At 59.0% G+C, this 15333-nt stretch overlaps 1 protein-coding gene across 2 annotated transcripts; it reads right to left on the reverse strand.

Annotated features, from left to right (window-relative positions):
* Positions 1-6569: 6569 nt before the first annotated feature.
* Positions 6570-8226, reverse strand: LOC133628048 (uncharacterized). Of its 2 annotated transcripts, XM_062015788.1 has the most exons (3): positions 7405-8226; positions 6926-6981; positions 6570-6654 (listed from the first exon to the last, which is right to left on the reverse strand). In XM_062015788.1, exons 1-3 carry the CDS (start codon positions 8201-8203, stop codon positions 6571-6573), a joined length of 939 nt encoding a protein of 312 aa, XP_061871772.1. In that variant the 5' UTR covers positions 8204-8226; the 3' UTR covers position 6570. The 2 variants fall into 2 exon arrangements, 1 of the variants encoding a protein (XP_061871772.1); XR_009820493.1 differs by having other exon boundaries at positions 6926-8226.
* Between the last annotated feature and the right edge of the window lie 7107 nt (positions 8227-15333).

Genomic DNA, 15333 nt, shown 5'->3' on the forward strand with positions numbered 1-15333 from the left:
GGGAGCGGGCCCCGGCTGAGGCGGGCGACAGGAGCGGGCCCCGGCTGAGGCGGCAGGAGCGGGCCCCGGCTGAGGCGGGCGACAGGAGCGGGCCCCGGCTGAGGCGGCAGGAGCGGGTGGCGGCTGAGGCGACAGGAGCGGGCCCCGGCTGAGGCGGCAGGAGCGGGCCCCGGCTGAGGCGGGCGACAGGAGCGGGCCCCGGCTGAGGCGGCAGGAGCGGGCCCCGGCTGAGGCGACAGGAGCGGGCCCCGGCTGAGGCGGCAGGAGCGGGCCCCGGCTGAGGCGGGCGACAGGAGCGGGCCCCGGCTGAGGCGGCAGGAGCGGGTGGCGGCTGAGGCGACAGGAGCGGGCCCCGGCTGAGGCGGCAGGAGCGGGCCCCGGCTGAGGCGGCAGGAGCGGGCCCCGGCTGAGGCGGGCGTTGGGCGGGCGCTGCCCTCAGCCACGCGCGGGGCGGGGCCGGCGCCAGGCGCGGCGTGTGCGGAGCTGAGGGCACCGACAGCTCGACCCGGAGGCAGCGCGGGCCGCAGGTACAGGCGGGGGCCGGGGCCGGGGCCGACAGAGCATTGCGGCGCTTATCCGGCCGGAGCCTGGCTGGCGATCGCCCGGCCGGCGGCGGGCCCGTGGCGCGCGAGCCTCGGGTCACCTTGCTGCGGCGGGGCCGGGCCGGGGCCGGACGGGACGCCGGGGGCTCGCGTCGGACGGCGCTTTCCCGCCCTCGGGCCCGGCCGGGCGGCCGCGGGCTGCTGAGGCGACGGCCCCGGGGCGAGGGCCGAGCTCTCTCCCGGCGGGCCGCGACGTCTCGCCGGTGCTCCGGGAAGCGGCGGCAGCAGCAGCCTCCGGGGTCGCCGGCGGGCGAGCACTCGGCGGCGCTGGCGGGGGAGGGAGCGGAGGCCGCGCTCCGTTATCCGTTGCGTAATGGCCGCGCAGCGCCGCTCGGGGCCGCGGGCGCGCTCCCGCCGTGCCGGCGGTGTCGGGAAGCTATCGCCTCCGAGCGCCTCGGCTCTTCTTCTTTTCCTTTCTCCTGCAACTGGGTTTGTTCGTTTGGTTGCGGGTTCTCCTCTCCTCAGCTGTGGCACTCACCCCCCTGTCTGTTCTGCATTGAAACGCCCGGTTTGGTGTTTCCCTGTCGCAGCTTCCGTGCAGGCGTTGCCTCGCTGTGCGCTACACCTCAAGAGGCCAATGTCAGGCAGCGGTTCACTGCCAGCCTTTTATTCCTTGATGGTTTTATGGCTTTGGCTCTTTTCTTTGGTTCCTTCTTTATTCTTCATTGTTTAATTCTCCTTTGATGCTGAGCTGAGGGAGCCCTGGCCCAGGCTGCCCAGGGAGGCTGTGGAGGCTCCTTCTCGGGAGGTTTCCAACCCTCCCGGACACATTCCTGTGCCCCCTGGGCGAGGGGAACCTGCTGGAGCAGGGGCTGAGCTGGAGGAGCTCTGCAGGGCCCTTCCCACCCCAATCCTGCTGGGATTCTGTGACATATTGTGGTGGTTGTACTGATTTTATTCTTTTAGGAGAGAAGATCACAAGAAGAAGGAGGCTTTGTTTAAAACCAAGGCTGCCAGAGCAAGATGAGCTAGAGCAGGTCACGCAGGAACTCGTCCAGGTTGACTCCACAGCCCATCTGGGCAGCCTGTACAACCTATGCAGATTCCTATAATAACTAGAACTACACAAATGATTCCTCCCAACAACGTGCCCAACCACCCATTTAGAGACCAGCCACCTAATTCTTGCCAGATGTGGTGGAGACAATTCTTTTTGGCTGCATCCCTCGTTGATTGACTGTCTCGTGCTACGTGAAAGAAAAGGATCTAGTGGGGATGGCTACAAGGTCACTGCTCCCCAAACAGGAAGATGAAGATCTTTGCCAGGTTGTACACCAGTTTGGCGTAGGTTGTCTCAGACATCACATACAAGAGCAGGTTGTAGACGAACCTGTGTTCATAGAAGAAGCTGTAGAGCAGCACGAAAGGCACAGCGAAGCTCAGGAAGACCATCAGGCAGAAGAAGAACAGGAAGAGTTTCCTGGGGGGCAGAAGAAGGTGGCTGCATCCCAAGCCCATCTTGCCCACAGGATGGCAGGAGCCCCACGGGCTGGCTCCCCGTCCTTCTCGTTGCTGCCTTGGGCAGCGCAGGACACCCCACAAGGCCGGGAAAACAGCCCAGCCTAGGGCAAAGCGATGCTGCTCCCTGCCAGCTGCAGAGCCCCCAGGAGCCCCCCAGCACCCCCCAGCAGCCCGGCCTTGTGAGTGGGAGTCAGCCTCAGGGCAGGGGACAGCCAGGGGGGACACTCACCAGTATGTGTGTTTCTTTGTGTTATGCTCTCCATCTTCAGGCAGGGTCTGCTGCTGAGGGACGTCCAGGCCCCGCTCAGCCACGCTGTGATTCACAAAGCTATTCTCTCTACTCTCAGCCAGGCCATGGTTCTGAGAGTCATTCAGTCCATCCTCAGGCAGGCTGTGGTTCTGAGAGCCATTCAGTCCAACCTCAGCCTGGCTGTGGTTCTCTGTGCCGGTCTCTCTATCCTCATCCACGCTGCGGTTCTGAGAGCGGTCCAGTCCCAGCTCAGCCAGGCTCTGGTTCTCTCTGCTGTTCTCTATATCCTCTGCCAGGCTTTGCTTCTCTTGGTGCCTCCTCAGCTTGGCCAGCTGCTTCTCCAGCTTCTTGTTCTTCTCAGTGACCATTTCTAAGCACTGTTTTCTGTAAAGGTTCTGGGAAGAGGAGCCAGACACAGGCAATGAGCCCCTGACACAGCCCCAGCTGCTGCAGCTGCGGGACGTGGGCAGAGCAGGGGACACTCACCACCCTTCTGAGCTGCTCCAGCACTTTTTCTGTTGTGTGATGAATTTCCTGCAAGCAGACACAGCAGGGGCTCAGGGCTCACAGCCCCAGCCTCCCTTTGTGCACAGCTCTGCACAGATTGTCTATTGGCTCCTCAGTCAGGCCCCAGAGCCTCTGATCTCCAGAAGCTGTATCCAACCTCAGCCAGGCTGTAGTGCAGTGAACTCACCCTCAGCTGGGCCATCTCCACCCTCAGCTGCTCCATCTCCAGCTGCATCTCCTCCAGCTGACTTTCCTTCTTCTTGTTGCTTTCTAAATGATGTTTCCTAGCACGGTTCTGGGAAGAGGATTTGGACACAGACACTGAGCCCCTGACACAGCCCCAGCCACTGCAGCTGCAGGGCATGGGCACAGGAGGGGACACTTACCGCTGCTGCTCTGAGCTGCTCCAGCAACTTCTTCAGCTCCTGATTCCACTCCTGCATGTGGAAAGGAAAGCAGAGACTCAGGGGCTGCAGCTCATCCAAGGGGTTGCAAGCAAGCTTTGGCTCTGTGAGCTCACCTTCAGCTGGGTCACCTCCATTCTCAGCTGAGCTGTCTTCAGCTTCACCTGCCGCATCTCCTGGTCTCGGTGTTGGAGATGTGTCAAGGCCGCGTTGTACTGCAAAGAGCAGCCAGACACAGGCACTGAGCGCCTGACACAGCCCCAGCTGCCACAGCTGTGGGATGTGGGCAGAGGAGGGGACACTCACCTCTGCGTTGAGCTGCTCCAGCCTTTCCAGCTTCTCCTGCACGTACTTCTGCATGCAGAAAGACAGCAGGGGCTCAGTGGCCACAGCCTCGTGCTGTGAGAGCCCCTCCATACCCATCACACTCTGCTGCATCTCCTCGCTGCCTTCCCCTCGTGCAGAGCTCTGCACAGATTGTCTACTGGCTCCTCAGTCAGGTCCCAGAGCCTCTGATCTCCAGAGGCTGTATCCAACCTCAGCCAGGCTGTAGTGCAGTGAACTCACCTTCAGCTGAACCACCTCCACCCTCAGTCGCTCCATCTGCAGAGGCAGCTTCTCCTGCACCTGCCACTGTTTCTTTACACTGGCATCCACATCCTGACAGATGTTATGCATCAGGAAAGAGGATTTGGACACAGACACTGAGCCCCTGACCTGGCCCCAGCCACCACAGCTGCAGGGCATGGGCAGAGGAGGGGACACTCACCTCCCTTCTGATCTTTGCCAGCTGGTGACGATTCTTCTCCTGCACATGCAAAGGAAAGCAGAGGCTCAGCGGCTGCAGCTCATCCAACTGCAACCAGGCTTTGGCTCTGTGAGCTCACCTTCAGCTGGGTCACCTCCATTCTCAGCTGAGCTGTCTCCAGCTTCATCTGCCGCATCTCCTGGTCTCGGTGTTGGAGATGTGTCAAGGCCTCGTTGTTCTGCAAAGAGCAGCCAGACACAGACACTGAGCCCCTGACACAGCCCCAGCCGCTGCAGCTGCGGGCCGTGGGCAGAGCAGGGGACACTCACCACCACTCTGAGATGGTTCTGCCCGTTCTGCAGGTCCAGACAATTGTCCTGCACGTGGAAAGAGAGCAGGGGCTCAGCAGCTGCGGCCCATCCAACTGCACCCGGGCTGTGGCTCTGTGAACTCACCTGCAGCTCGCCTATGTCCTCCTGCAGCTGCCACGAGGCTTGGCTCTGTCTTTCAAGACACTGCAATGCCTCGTTCTGGGAGGAGGAGACAGACACAGGCCCTGAGCCCCTGACCCAGCCCCAGGCGCCGCAGCCGCGGGCCGTGGGCAGAGCAGCGCTGCACACCTACCATACGCTGCCAGTCCCCGTCGCTGCTGCTTTGGGCCGTGGCACAGCACTGGGGCAGAATCTCCTGCACTCGGAGTTCTTCCCTCACCGCTGCCGCTGCCATGGCTGCACCTGTGTGTCAGGGCCAGCACGCTGTGAGGGGCTCGGCCACGGGCAGTGCCGGGCGTGGGGACAGTGCTTGGGCTCAGGCTGCCCACGCTGCCTCACACACAGCACGCGGCCCAGGCTGCCGCCTTCCCCCTGCACTGCTCACAGCCACACACACAGCCCAGCCAGCGCCTGTGGGGACCCTGGGGACAGCCATCCCTCACCTTCCTCTGCTCTGTCAGCGACCTCCCGCTGCAAAGCCATCGCAAGGCAGGCCGTTGGCCAGTGCTCTCCAAGCTCCTGCCAACTGGTACTGAGGTTCTCCTCGAAATTCCCCTTTTATACCCACCAGCCTCCCCTGTCACGGGTGACATCAGAATGGGAGCTGCTGCCCGTGGCAACACGGCCAACCACACCCTGGGCTGCCACAGCTCCCATCCCAGGAGCCTGGCTGTGCACCTACCAGCTGGGACAAGCAGCGTTGACAAAAGCACAGTCACTGGGGTGTGAATATTCATTTTCTTCATGTGCATCTACTGCACGGGCCAGTACATCGTGAAACTGCCTCTGCACAAGGGAACTGACTTGGTGGAAAGGTCCTTGCTGGTTGTTTTGAGGGGGACTTGAGCTCAGGTTGCTCCCATATGATCACAGCTCACCGCTTGCGATCAGTTTCTGCTGCTGTCACTCTGTCAGCAGTACCGAGGTGCTCAGCACTGGCTGGCGTGCACATTGCCCTTCAGCACTTAGACTTGCTGATCTGGGCTGTAGAAGTTTACACAAAAGGGTCAGCTCTTCTGCTCTTTGTATCTTTGGTGTCTGAGGACCCCGTGGGAGGCTAAAGCCCTGTTGCAATGAAATCTGGCAAGGGATGTAAAGGACACGAAGGGCTCCTTCCAGTGTGTGGGCAGCAAAAGGAAGATGAGGGAGCATGTGAGCCTGCTGCTGAACGAGGTGGTGCCCTGGTGATGGAGGATACGGAGCAGGCAGAGCTGCTGAATGCCGCCTTGGCTTCGGTCTTTTGTGTGACCATTCCCCAGCTCTTATAAAGGCAACGTCATGGTTTGGTCTTGCATTTGCCTATCTGAAACAAATAGGAAAAACCCTTCTCATTAACTTCTTAATACTAAAAAAGCCTTCGTTTGAGATGAAGGAAATTGATTTGCTAACAAAACCTGTTTCTCAGCTGTCTGTGGTGACTGAATTTATTATACCTTAGGCTGATACAGGCCTAAGTGCCGAGGACAAAATGTTGAAAACACTTTACGTCAGACAGTGCTGCGAAGCCTCTTACTGTGTGTGGCATTTCACAGTGCTGTGAGGTTTTGCGGTTTGGGTTTTTTTCAATAGTGTCATCTGCAGGAAAACAAGTTTTGATCCTTGCTTGAGCTAGCCTATCATGGCATCACGTGCGATATTTTAAGGGCAAAAGCTTCTGGTTCAATTTTTTGCAGGCAGTGCTACGGGAGGCGACTCCAAGTCTACTTCTGATGCCTCAGAGTAACAACAGAGATATCGGTGCTGTGTTCAGTGTATTCTTCAAGAATCAATGGGAATCAAAGTGAGAATTCCACCATGACTGTGCGTGCTTGTTTCTTTTATGCTTTAATTTAACGGCATCACAAGGCTGTAACACAAGTGTTCTTGGCACTTGAGGTTTCCCTCCTCCTGCCGAGCTGGACTCTGGATCCCGGGTAATGTAGAGGTGCTTCATACACCGGCGCTCAGCCCATGGCTCCAGCCTGTCTGTTACACCTTTGTGCTGAGGGCCGAGCTCAGACTCTGCTCCGTTCCTCTTGCGGCGGTAGCGGCCTGGCGCCCTGCAGCCGTCCTCCAGGCGGGCACCGGGCCCAGCGGAGCCCCGCTGAGGCCGTAAGGGGCCCTGTGCTCATAGGAGAAGCTGTAGAGCAGCACGAAAGGCACAGCGAAGCTCAGGAAGACCATCAGGCAGAAGAAGAACAGGAAGAGTTTCCTGGGGGGCAGAAGAAGGTGGCTGCATCCCAAGCCCATCTTGCCCACAGGATGGCAGGAGCCCCACGGGCTGGCTCCCCGTCCTCCTCGTTGCTGCCTTGGGCAGCGCAGGACACCCCACAAGGCCGGGAAAACAGCCCAGCCTAGGGCAAAGCGATGCTGCTCCCTGCCAGCTGCAGAGCCCCCAGGAGCCCCCCAGCAGCCCCCCAGCAGCCCGGCCTTGTGAGTGGGAGTCAGCCTCAGGGCAGGGGACAGCCAGGGGGGACACTCACCAGTATGTGTGGTTCTGTGTGTCTGCCTGCTGCTCCCTCGCCAACACATCCTTGTCCTGCAGCTCAAGAGAGAGGGAGGCCACGTGTCATGCACTGCAGCGTGGCAGGAGTGCGGCCCTTGCAGGGCTGTGACCTCCATGGGCCCTTCTCCCCAGGCAGGCCTGCGCTGGCAGGCAGGGGCTGGCACAGGCCCAGCGCTGGATACGGCCCCTTGCCTGCACCCGCTGCGTGCCCAGGGCTTGGCAGGAGGCAGGCAGGGGGCCCAGGGCCCACACTGCTGTGCCTCCCTTTGCCTTTCCCTGAGGCAGGGCAGCCTGCCAGAGGTGAGGCCCTGGGCTCTGGGAGGGGCAGTGGCCCGGTCCCTCTGTGGCAGATGCCCCGTCCCAAAGCCCACGTCCTCCCCAGCCGTGCCGCTGCCGGGGTGCGGGGACCCAGCACTGACACCCCCTCCCTGACCCTCTCAGTGGGGGCCCCTCTACCTTCTGCTCCTCTTCCAGCCTTGCAGCTGCCTCGCTTTGTTGCACCTGCAAGAGCTCCTGTGGGACAGGGGGAAGAGAAGCAGCCGTCTGCACACAGCAACAGTCCCGTGGCTGCGCTCCCCTCCGCACTGTCCCCTTGGGCCGTGGCCCTTGCCCTCGCCTCCCCTCTCGCTCCCACCCTGCAGGGACAGAGGGACCCCAGGCCCAGAGCTGGACACAGCCCAGGTCTGATGGGGACAGGGGGGAGGCACTGGGCAAGGCAAAATATTCTCCAGAGGTCCCATCTTACCTCAGCCTGGCTGTGGTTCTGTGTGTTATGCTCTCCGTGCTCAGGCAGGGTCTGCTTCTGAGAGATGTCCAGGCACAGCTCAGCCACGCTGTGATTCACAAAGCCTTTCTCTCTACCCTGAGCCAGGCTGTGGTTCTGAGACCCATTCAGTCCAACCCCAGCCAGGCTGTGGTTCTGTGTGTTCTGCTTTCCATTCTCAGGCAGGGTCTGCTTTTGAGGGACATCCAGGCCCAGCTCAGCCACTCTCTGATTCACAAAGCCGTTGTCTCTACCCACAGCCAGGCTGTAGTTCTCAGAGCCATTCAGTCCAACCTCAGCCTGGCTGTGGTTCTCTGTGCCGCTCTCTCTATCCTCATCCACGCTGCGCTTCTGAGAGCTGTCCAGTCCCAGCTCAGCCAGGCTCTGGTTCTCTCTGCTGTTCTCTATTTCCTCAGCCAGGCTTTGCTTCTCTTGGTGCCTCCTCAGCTTGGCCAGCTGCTTCTCCAGCTTCTTGTTCATCTCAGTGGCCATTTCTAAGCACTGTTTTGTGTCAAGGTTCTGGGAAGAGGAGCCAGACAAAGACACTGAGCGCCTGACACAGCCCCAGCTGCTGCAGCTGCAGGACGTGGGCAGAGCAGGGGACACTCACCACCCTTCTGAGCTGCTCCAGCACTTTTTCTGTTTTGTGATGATTCTCTTCCTGCAAGTAGACACAGCAGGGGCTCAGGGCTCACAGCCACAGCCTCCCTTTGTGCAGAGCTCTGCACAGATTGTCTACTGGCTCCTCAGACAGGCCCCAGAGCCTCTGATCTCCAGAGGCTGTATCCAACCTCAGCCAGGCTGTAGTGCAGTGAACTCACCCTCAGCTGGGCCATCTCCACCCTCAGCTGCTCCATCTCCAGCTGCATCTCCTCCAGCTGACATTCCTTCTTCTTGTTGCTTTCTAAATGATGTTTCCTAGCACGGTTCTGGGAAGAGGATTTGGACAGACACTGAGCCCCTGACACAGCCCCAGCCACTGCAGCTGCGGGGCATGGGCACAGGAGGGGACACTCACCTCTGCTGCTCTGAGCTGCTCCAGCAACTTCTGCTCCTGATTCCGCTCCTGCATGTGGAAAGGAAAGCAGAGGCTCAGGGGCTGCAGCTCATCCAAGGGGTTGCAAGCAAGCTTTGGCTCTGTGAGCTCACCTTCAGCTGGGTCACCTCCGTTCTCAGCTGAGCTGTCTTCAGCTTCACCTGCCGCATCTCCTGGTCTCGGTGTTGGAGATGTGTCAAGGCCACGTTGTTCTGCAAATAGCAGCCAGACACAGACACTGAGCCCCTGACACAGCCCCAGCTGCCACAGCTGTGGGATGTGGGCAGAGGAGGGGACACTCACCTCTGCTTTGAGCTGCTCCAGCCTTTTTAACTTCTCTTGCGCGTACTTCTGCATGCAGAAAGACAGCAGGGGCTCAGTGGCCACAGTCTCATGGTGTGAGAGCCCCTCCATACCCATCACACTCTGCTGCATCTCCTCGCTGCCTTCCCCTCGTGCACAGCTCTGCACAGATTGTCTACTGGCTCCTCAGTCAGGTCCCAGAGCCTCTGATCTCCAGAGGCTGTATCCAACCTCAGCCAGGCTGTAGTTCTGTGAACTCACCTTCAGCTGAACCACCTCCACCCTCAGTTGCTCCATCTGCAGAGGCAGCTTCTCCCGCAGCTGCCACTCTTTCTTTTCACTGGCATCCACATCCTGACAGATGTTATGCATCTGGAAAGAGGATTTGGACACAGACACTGAGCCCCTGACCTGGCCCCAGCCACCACAGCTGCAGGGCATGGGCAGAGGAGGGGACACTCACCTCCCTTCTGATATTTGCCAGCTGGTGACGATTCTTCTCCTGCACATGCAAAGGAAAGCAGAGGCTCAGCGGCTGCAGCTCATCCAACTGCAACCAGGCTTTGGCTCTGTGAGCTCACCTTCAGCTCGGTCACCTCCATGCTCTGCTCGGCCATCTCATTCCTCAGCTTGGCCGTCTCATTCCTCTGCTCGGCCATCTCATTCCTCAGCTCCTGGATCTCCTGGCCTTGGCTTTGGAAATGCTGCAACATCTGAGAGCTCTGGGAAGAGGAGCCAGACACAGGCACTGAGCCCCTGACACAGCCCCAGCCACTGCAGCTGCGGGCCGTGGGCAGAGCAGGGGACACTCACCTCCCTTCTGAGCTGCTCCAGCACTTTTTCTGTTTTGTGATGATTCTCTTCCTGCAAGTAGACACAGCAGGGGCTCAGGGCTCACAGCCACAGCCTCCCTTTGTGCAGAGCTCTGCACAGATTGTCTACTGGCTCCTCAGACAGGCCCCAGAGCCTCTGATCTCCAGAGGCTGTATCCAACCTCAGCCAGGCTGTAGTGCAGTGAACTCACCCTCAGCTGGGCCATCTCCACCCTCAGCTGCTCCATCTCCAGCTGCATCTCCTCCAGCTGACATTCCTTCTTCTTGTTGCTTTCTAAATGATGTTTCCTAGCACGGTTCTGGGAAGAGGATTTGGACAGACACTGAGCCCCTGACACAGCCCCAGCCACTGCAGCTGCAGGGCATGGGCACAGGAGGGGACACTTACCGCTGCTGCTCTGAGCTGCTCCAGCAACTTCTGCTCCTGATTCCGCTCCTGCATGTGGAAAGGAAAGCAGAGGCTCAGGGGCTGCAGCTCATCCAAGGGGTTGCAAGCAAGCTTTGGCTCTGTGAGCTCACCTTCAGCTGGGTCACCTCCGTTCTCAGCTGAGCTGTCTTCAGCTTCACCTGCCGCATCTCCTGGTCTCGGTGTTGGAGATGTGTCAAGGCCACGTTGTTCTGCAAATAGCAGCCAGACACAGACACTGAGCCCCTGACACAGCCCCAGCTGCCACAGCTGTGGGATGTGGGCAGAGGAGGGGACACTCACCTCTGCTTTGAGCTGCTCCAGCCTTTTTAACTTCTCTTGCGCGTACTTCTGCATGCAGAAAGACAGCAGGGGCTCAGTGGCCACAGTCTCATGGTGTGAGAGCCCCTCCATACCCATCACACTCTGCTGCATCTCCTCGCTGCCTTCCCCTCGTGCACAGCTCTGCACAGATTGTCTACTGGCTCCTCAGTCAGGTCCCAGAGCCTCTGATCTCCAGAGGCTGTATCCAACCTCAGCCAGGCTGTAGTTCTGTGAACTCACCTTCAGCTGAACCACCTCCACCCTCAGTCGCTCCATCTGCAGAGGCAGCTTCTCCCGCAGCTGCCACTCTTTCTTTTCACTGGCATCCACATCCTGACAGATGTTATGCATCTGGAAAGAGGATTTGGACACAGACACTGAGCCCCTGACCTGGCCCCAGCCACCACAGCTGCAGGGCATGGGCAGAGGAGGGGACACTCACCTCCCTTCTGATATTTGCCAGCTGGTGACGATTCTTCTCCTGCACATGCAAAGGAAAGCAGAGGCTCAGCGGCTGCAGCTCATCCAACTGCAACCAGGCTTTGGCTCTGTGAGCTCACCTTCAGCTCGGTCACCTCCATGCTCTGCTCGGCCGTCTCATTCCTCTGCTCGGCCATCTCATTCCTCAGCTTGGCCGTCTCATTCCTCAGCCTGGCCGTCTCATTCCTCAGCCTGGCCGTCTCATTCCTCTGCTTGGCTGTCACATTCCTCAGCTCGGCCGTCTCATTCCTCAGCTCGGCCGTCTCATTCCTCAGCTTGGCCGTCTCATTCCTCAACTTGGCCGTCTCATTCCTCTGCTTGGCTGTCACATTCCTCAGCTGGGCCATCTCATTCCTCAGCTCCTGGATCTCCTGGCCTTGGCTTTGGAAATGCTGCAACAGCTGAGAGCTCTGGGAAGAGGAGCCAGACACAGGCACTGAGCCCCTGACACAGCCCCAGCCACTGCAGCTGCGGGGCATGGGCACAGGAGGGGACACTCACCTCCGCTGCTCTGAGCTGCTCCAGCAACTTCTCCAGCTCCTGATTCCGCTCCTGCATGTTGAAAAGAAAGCAGAGGCTCAGGGGCTGCAGCTCATACAAGGGGTTGCAAGCAAGCTTTGGCTCTGTGAGCTCACCTTCAGCTTGGCCATCTCATTCCTCAGCTCGGCCGTCTCATTTCTCTGCTTGGCCGTCTCATTCCTCAGCTCCTGGATCTCCTGGCCTTGGCTTTGGAAATGCTGCAACAGCTGAGAGCTCTGGGAAGAGGAGCCAGACACAGACACTGAGCCCCTGACACAGCCCCAGCCGCTGCAGCTGCGGGCCATGGGCAGAGCAGGGGACACTCACCTCTATTCTGAGCTGCTCCACCTTTCCCAGCTTCTCCTCCTCCATGAACTTCTGCATGCAAAAGAGAGCAGGGGTCAGTGTCCACAGCCCCAGCCCCACGGTGTGGGAGCCCCTCCACACCTCTCGCACTCTGCTGCATCTCCTCAATGCCTTCCCCTTGTGCAGAGCTCTGCACAGATCCCCTGCTGGCTCCTCTGATCTCCAGGGGCCTTCTCTAACCTCAGCCAGGCTGTGGTTCTGTGAACTCACCTTCAGCTGAGCCATCCCCGTGAGCAGCTGGGCCACCTCCAGCTTCAGCCGATGCATCTCCTGCTCTCGGCTTTCAAATCGCTGCAGCACCTCAGAGCTCTGGGAAGAGGAGCCAGACACAGGCACTGAGCCCATGACACAGCCCCAGCCGCTGCAGCTGCGGGCCATGGGCAGAGCAGGGGACACTCACCTCTATTCTGAGCTGCTCCAGCTTTCCCAGCTTCTCCTCCTCCATGAACTTGTGCATGCAAAAGAGAGCAGGGGCTCAGTGTCCACAGCCCCAGCCCCACGGTGTGGGAGCTCCTCCACACCTCTAGCACTCTGCTGCATCTCCTCAATGCCTTCCCCTTGTGCAGAGCTCTGCACAGATCCCCTGCTGGCTCCTCTGATCTCCAGGGGCCTTCTCTAACCTCAGCCAGGCTATGGTTCTGTGAACTCACCTTCAGCTGAGCCATCCCCGTGAGCAGCTGGGCCACATCCAGCTTCAGCCGATGCATCTCCTGGTCTCGGCTTTCAAATAGCTGCAGCACCTCAGAGCTCTGGGAAGAGGAGCCAGACACAGGCACTGAGCCCCTGACACAGCCCCAGCCACTGCAGCTGCGGGGCATGGGCACAGGAGGGGACACTCACCTCCCTTCTGCTACTTGCCAGCTGGTGACGATTCTCCTCCTGCACATGTAAAGGAAAGCAGAGGCTCAGCGGCTGCAGCTCATCCAACTGCAACCAGGCTTTGGCTCTGTGAGCTCACCTCCAGCTGGGTCACCTCCATTTTCAGCTGAGCTGTCTCCAGCTTCATCTGCCGCATCTCCTGCTCTCGGTGTTGGAGATGTGTCAAGGCCTCCTTCTTCTGCAAAGAGCAGCCAGACACAGGCACTGAGCCCCTGACACAGCCCCAGCCGCTGCAGCTGCGGGCCGTGGGCAGAGCAGGGGACACTCACCACCACTCTGAGATGGTTCTGCCCGTTCTGCAGGTCCAGACAATTGTCCTGCACGTGGAAAGAGAGCAGGGGCTCAGTGGCTGCGGCCCATCCAACTGCACCTGTGCTGTGGCTCTGTGAACTCACCTGCAGCTCGCCTATGTCCTCCTGCAGCTGCCACGAGGCTTGGGTCTGTCTTTCAATAGACTGCAACTCCTCGTTCTGGGAGGAGGAGACAGACACAGGCCCTGAGCCCCTGACCCAGCCCCAGGCGCCGCAGCCGCGGGCCGTGGGCAGAGCAGCGCTGCACACCTACCATACGCTGCCAGTCCCCGTCGCTGCTGCTTTGGGCCGTGGCACAGCACTGGGGCAGAATCTCCTGCACTCGGAGTTCTTCCCTCACCGCTGCCGCTGCCATGGCTGCACCTGTGTGTCAGGGCCAGCACGCTGTGAGGGGCTCGGCCACGGGCAGTGCCGGGCGTGGGGACAGTGCTTGGGCTCAGGCTGCCCACGCTGCCTCACACACAGCACGCGGCCCAGGCTGCCGCCTTCCCCCTGCACTGCTCACAGCCACACACACAGCCCAGCCAACGCCTGTGGGGACCCTGGGGACAGCCATCCCTCACCTTCCTCTGCTCTGTCAGCGACCTCCCGCTGCAAAGCCATCGCAAGGCAGGCCGTTGGCCAGTGCTCTCCAAGCTCCTGCCAACTGGTACTGAGGTTCTCCTCGAAATGCCCCTTTTATACCCACCAGCCTCCCCTGTCACGGGTGACATCAGAATGGGAGCTGCTGCCCGTGGCAACACGAGCGACCTCCCCTGTCACGGGTGACATCAGAATGGGAGCTGCTGCCCGTGGCAACACGGCCAACCACACCCTGGGCTGCCACAGCTCCCATCCCAGGAGCCTGGCTGTGCACCTACCAGCTGGGACAAGCAGCGTCGACAAAAGCACAGTCACTGGGGTGTGAATATTCATTTTCTTCATGTGCATCTACTGCACGGGCCAGTACATCGTGAAACTGCCTCTGCACAAGGGAACTGACTTGGTGGAAAGGTCCTTGCTGGTTGTTTTGAGGGGGACTTGAGCTCAGGTTGCTCCCATATGATCACAGCTCACCGCTTGCGATCAGTTTCTGCTGCTGTCACTCTGTCAGCAGTACCGAGGTGCTCAGCACTGGCTGGCGTGCACATTGCCCTTCAGCACTTAGACTTGCTGATCTGGGCTGTAGAAGTTTACACAAAAGGGTCAGCTCTTCTGCTCTTTGTATCTTTGGTGTCTGAGGACCCCGTGGGAGGCTAAAGCCCTGTTGCAATGAAATCTGGCAAGGGATGTAAAGGACACGAAGGGCTCCTTCCAGTGTGTGGGCAGCAAAAGGAAGATGAGGGAGCATGTGAGCCTGCTGCTGAACGAGGTGGTGCCCTGTTGATGGAGGATACGGAGCAGGCAGAGCTGCTGAATGCCGCCTTGGCTTCGGTCTTTTGTGTGACCATTCCCCAGCTCTTATAAAGGCAACGTCATGGTTTGGTCTTGCATTTGCCTATCTGAAACAAATAGGAAAAACCCTTCTCATTAACTTCTTAATACTAAAAAAGCCTTCGTTTGAGATGAAGGAAATTGATTTGCTAACAAAACCTGTTTCTCAGCTGTCTGTGGTGACTGAATTTATTATACCTTAGGCTGATACAGGCCTAAGTGCCGAGGACAAAATGTTGAAAACACTTTACGTCAGACAGTGCTGCGAAGCCTCTTACTGTGTGTGGCATTTCACAGTGCTGTGAGGTTTTGCGGTTTGGGTTTTTTTCAATAGTGTCATCTGCAGGAAAACAAGTTTTGATCCTTGCTTGAGCTAGCCTATCATGGCATCACGTGCGATATTTTAAGGGCAAAAGCTTCTGGTTCAATTTTTTGCAGGCAGTGCTACGGGAGGCGACTCCAAGTCTACTTCTGATGCCTCAGAGTAACAACAGAGATATCGGTGCTGTGTTCAGTGTATTCTTCAAGAATCAATGGGAATCAAAGTGAGAATTCCACCATGACTGTGCGTGCTTGTTTCTTTTATGCTTTAATTTAACGGCATCACAAGGCTGTAACACAAGTGTTCTTGGCACTTGAGGTTTCCCTCCTCCTGCCGAGCTGGACTCTGGATCCCGGGTAATGTAGAGGTGCTTCATACACCGGCGCTCAGCCCATGGCTCCAGCCTGTCTGTTACACCTTTGTGCTGAGG

This window comes from Colius striatus, chromosome 27 (genome assembly GCF_028858725.1).
Source record: "Colius striatus isolate bColStr4 chromosome 27, bColStr4.1.hap1, whole genome shotgun sequence".
NCBI lineage: Eukaryota > Metazoa > Chordata > Aves > Coliiformes > Coliidae > Colius > Colius striatus.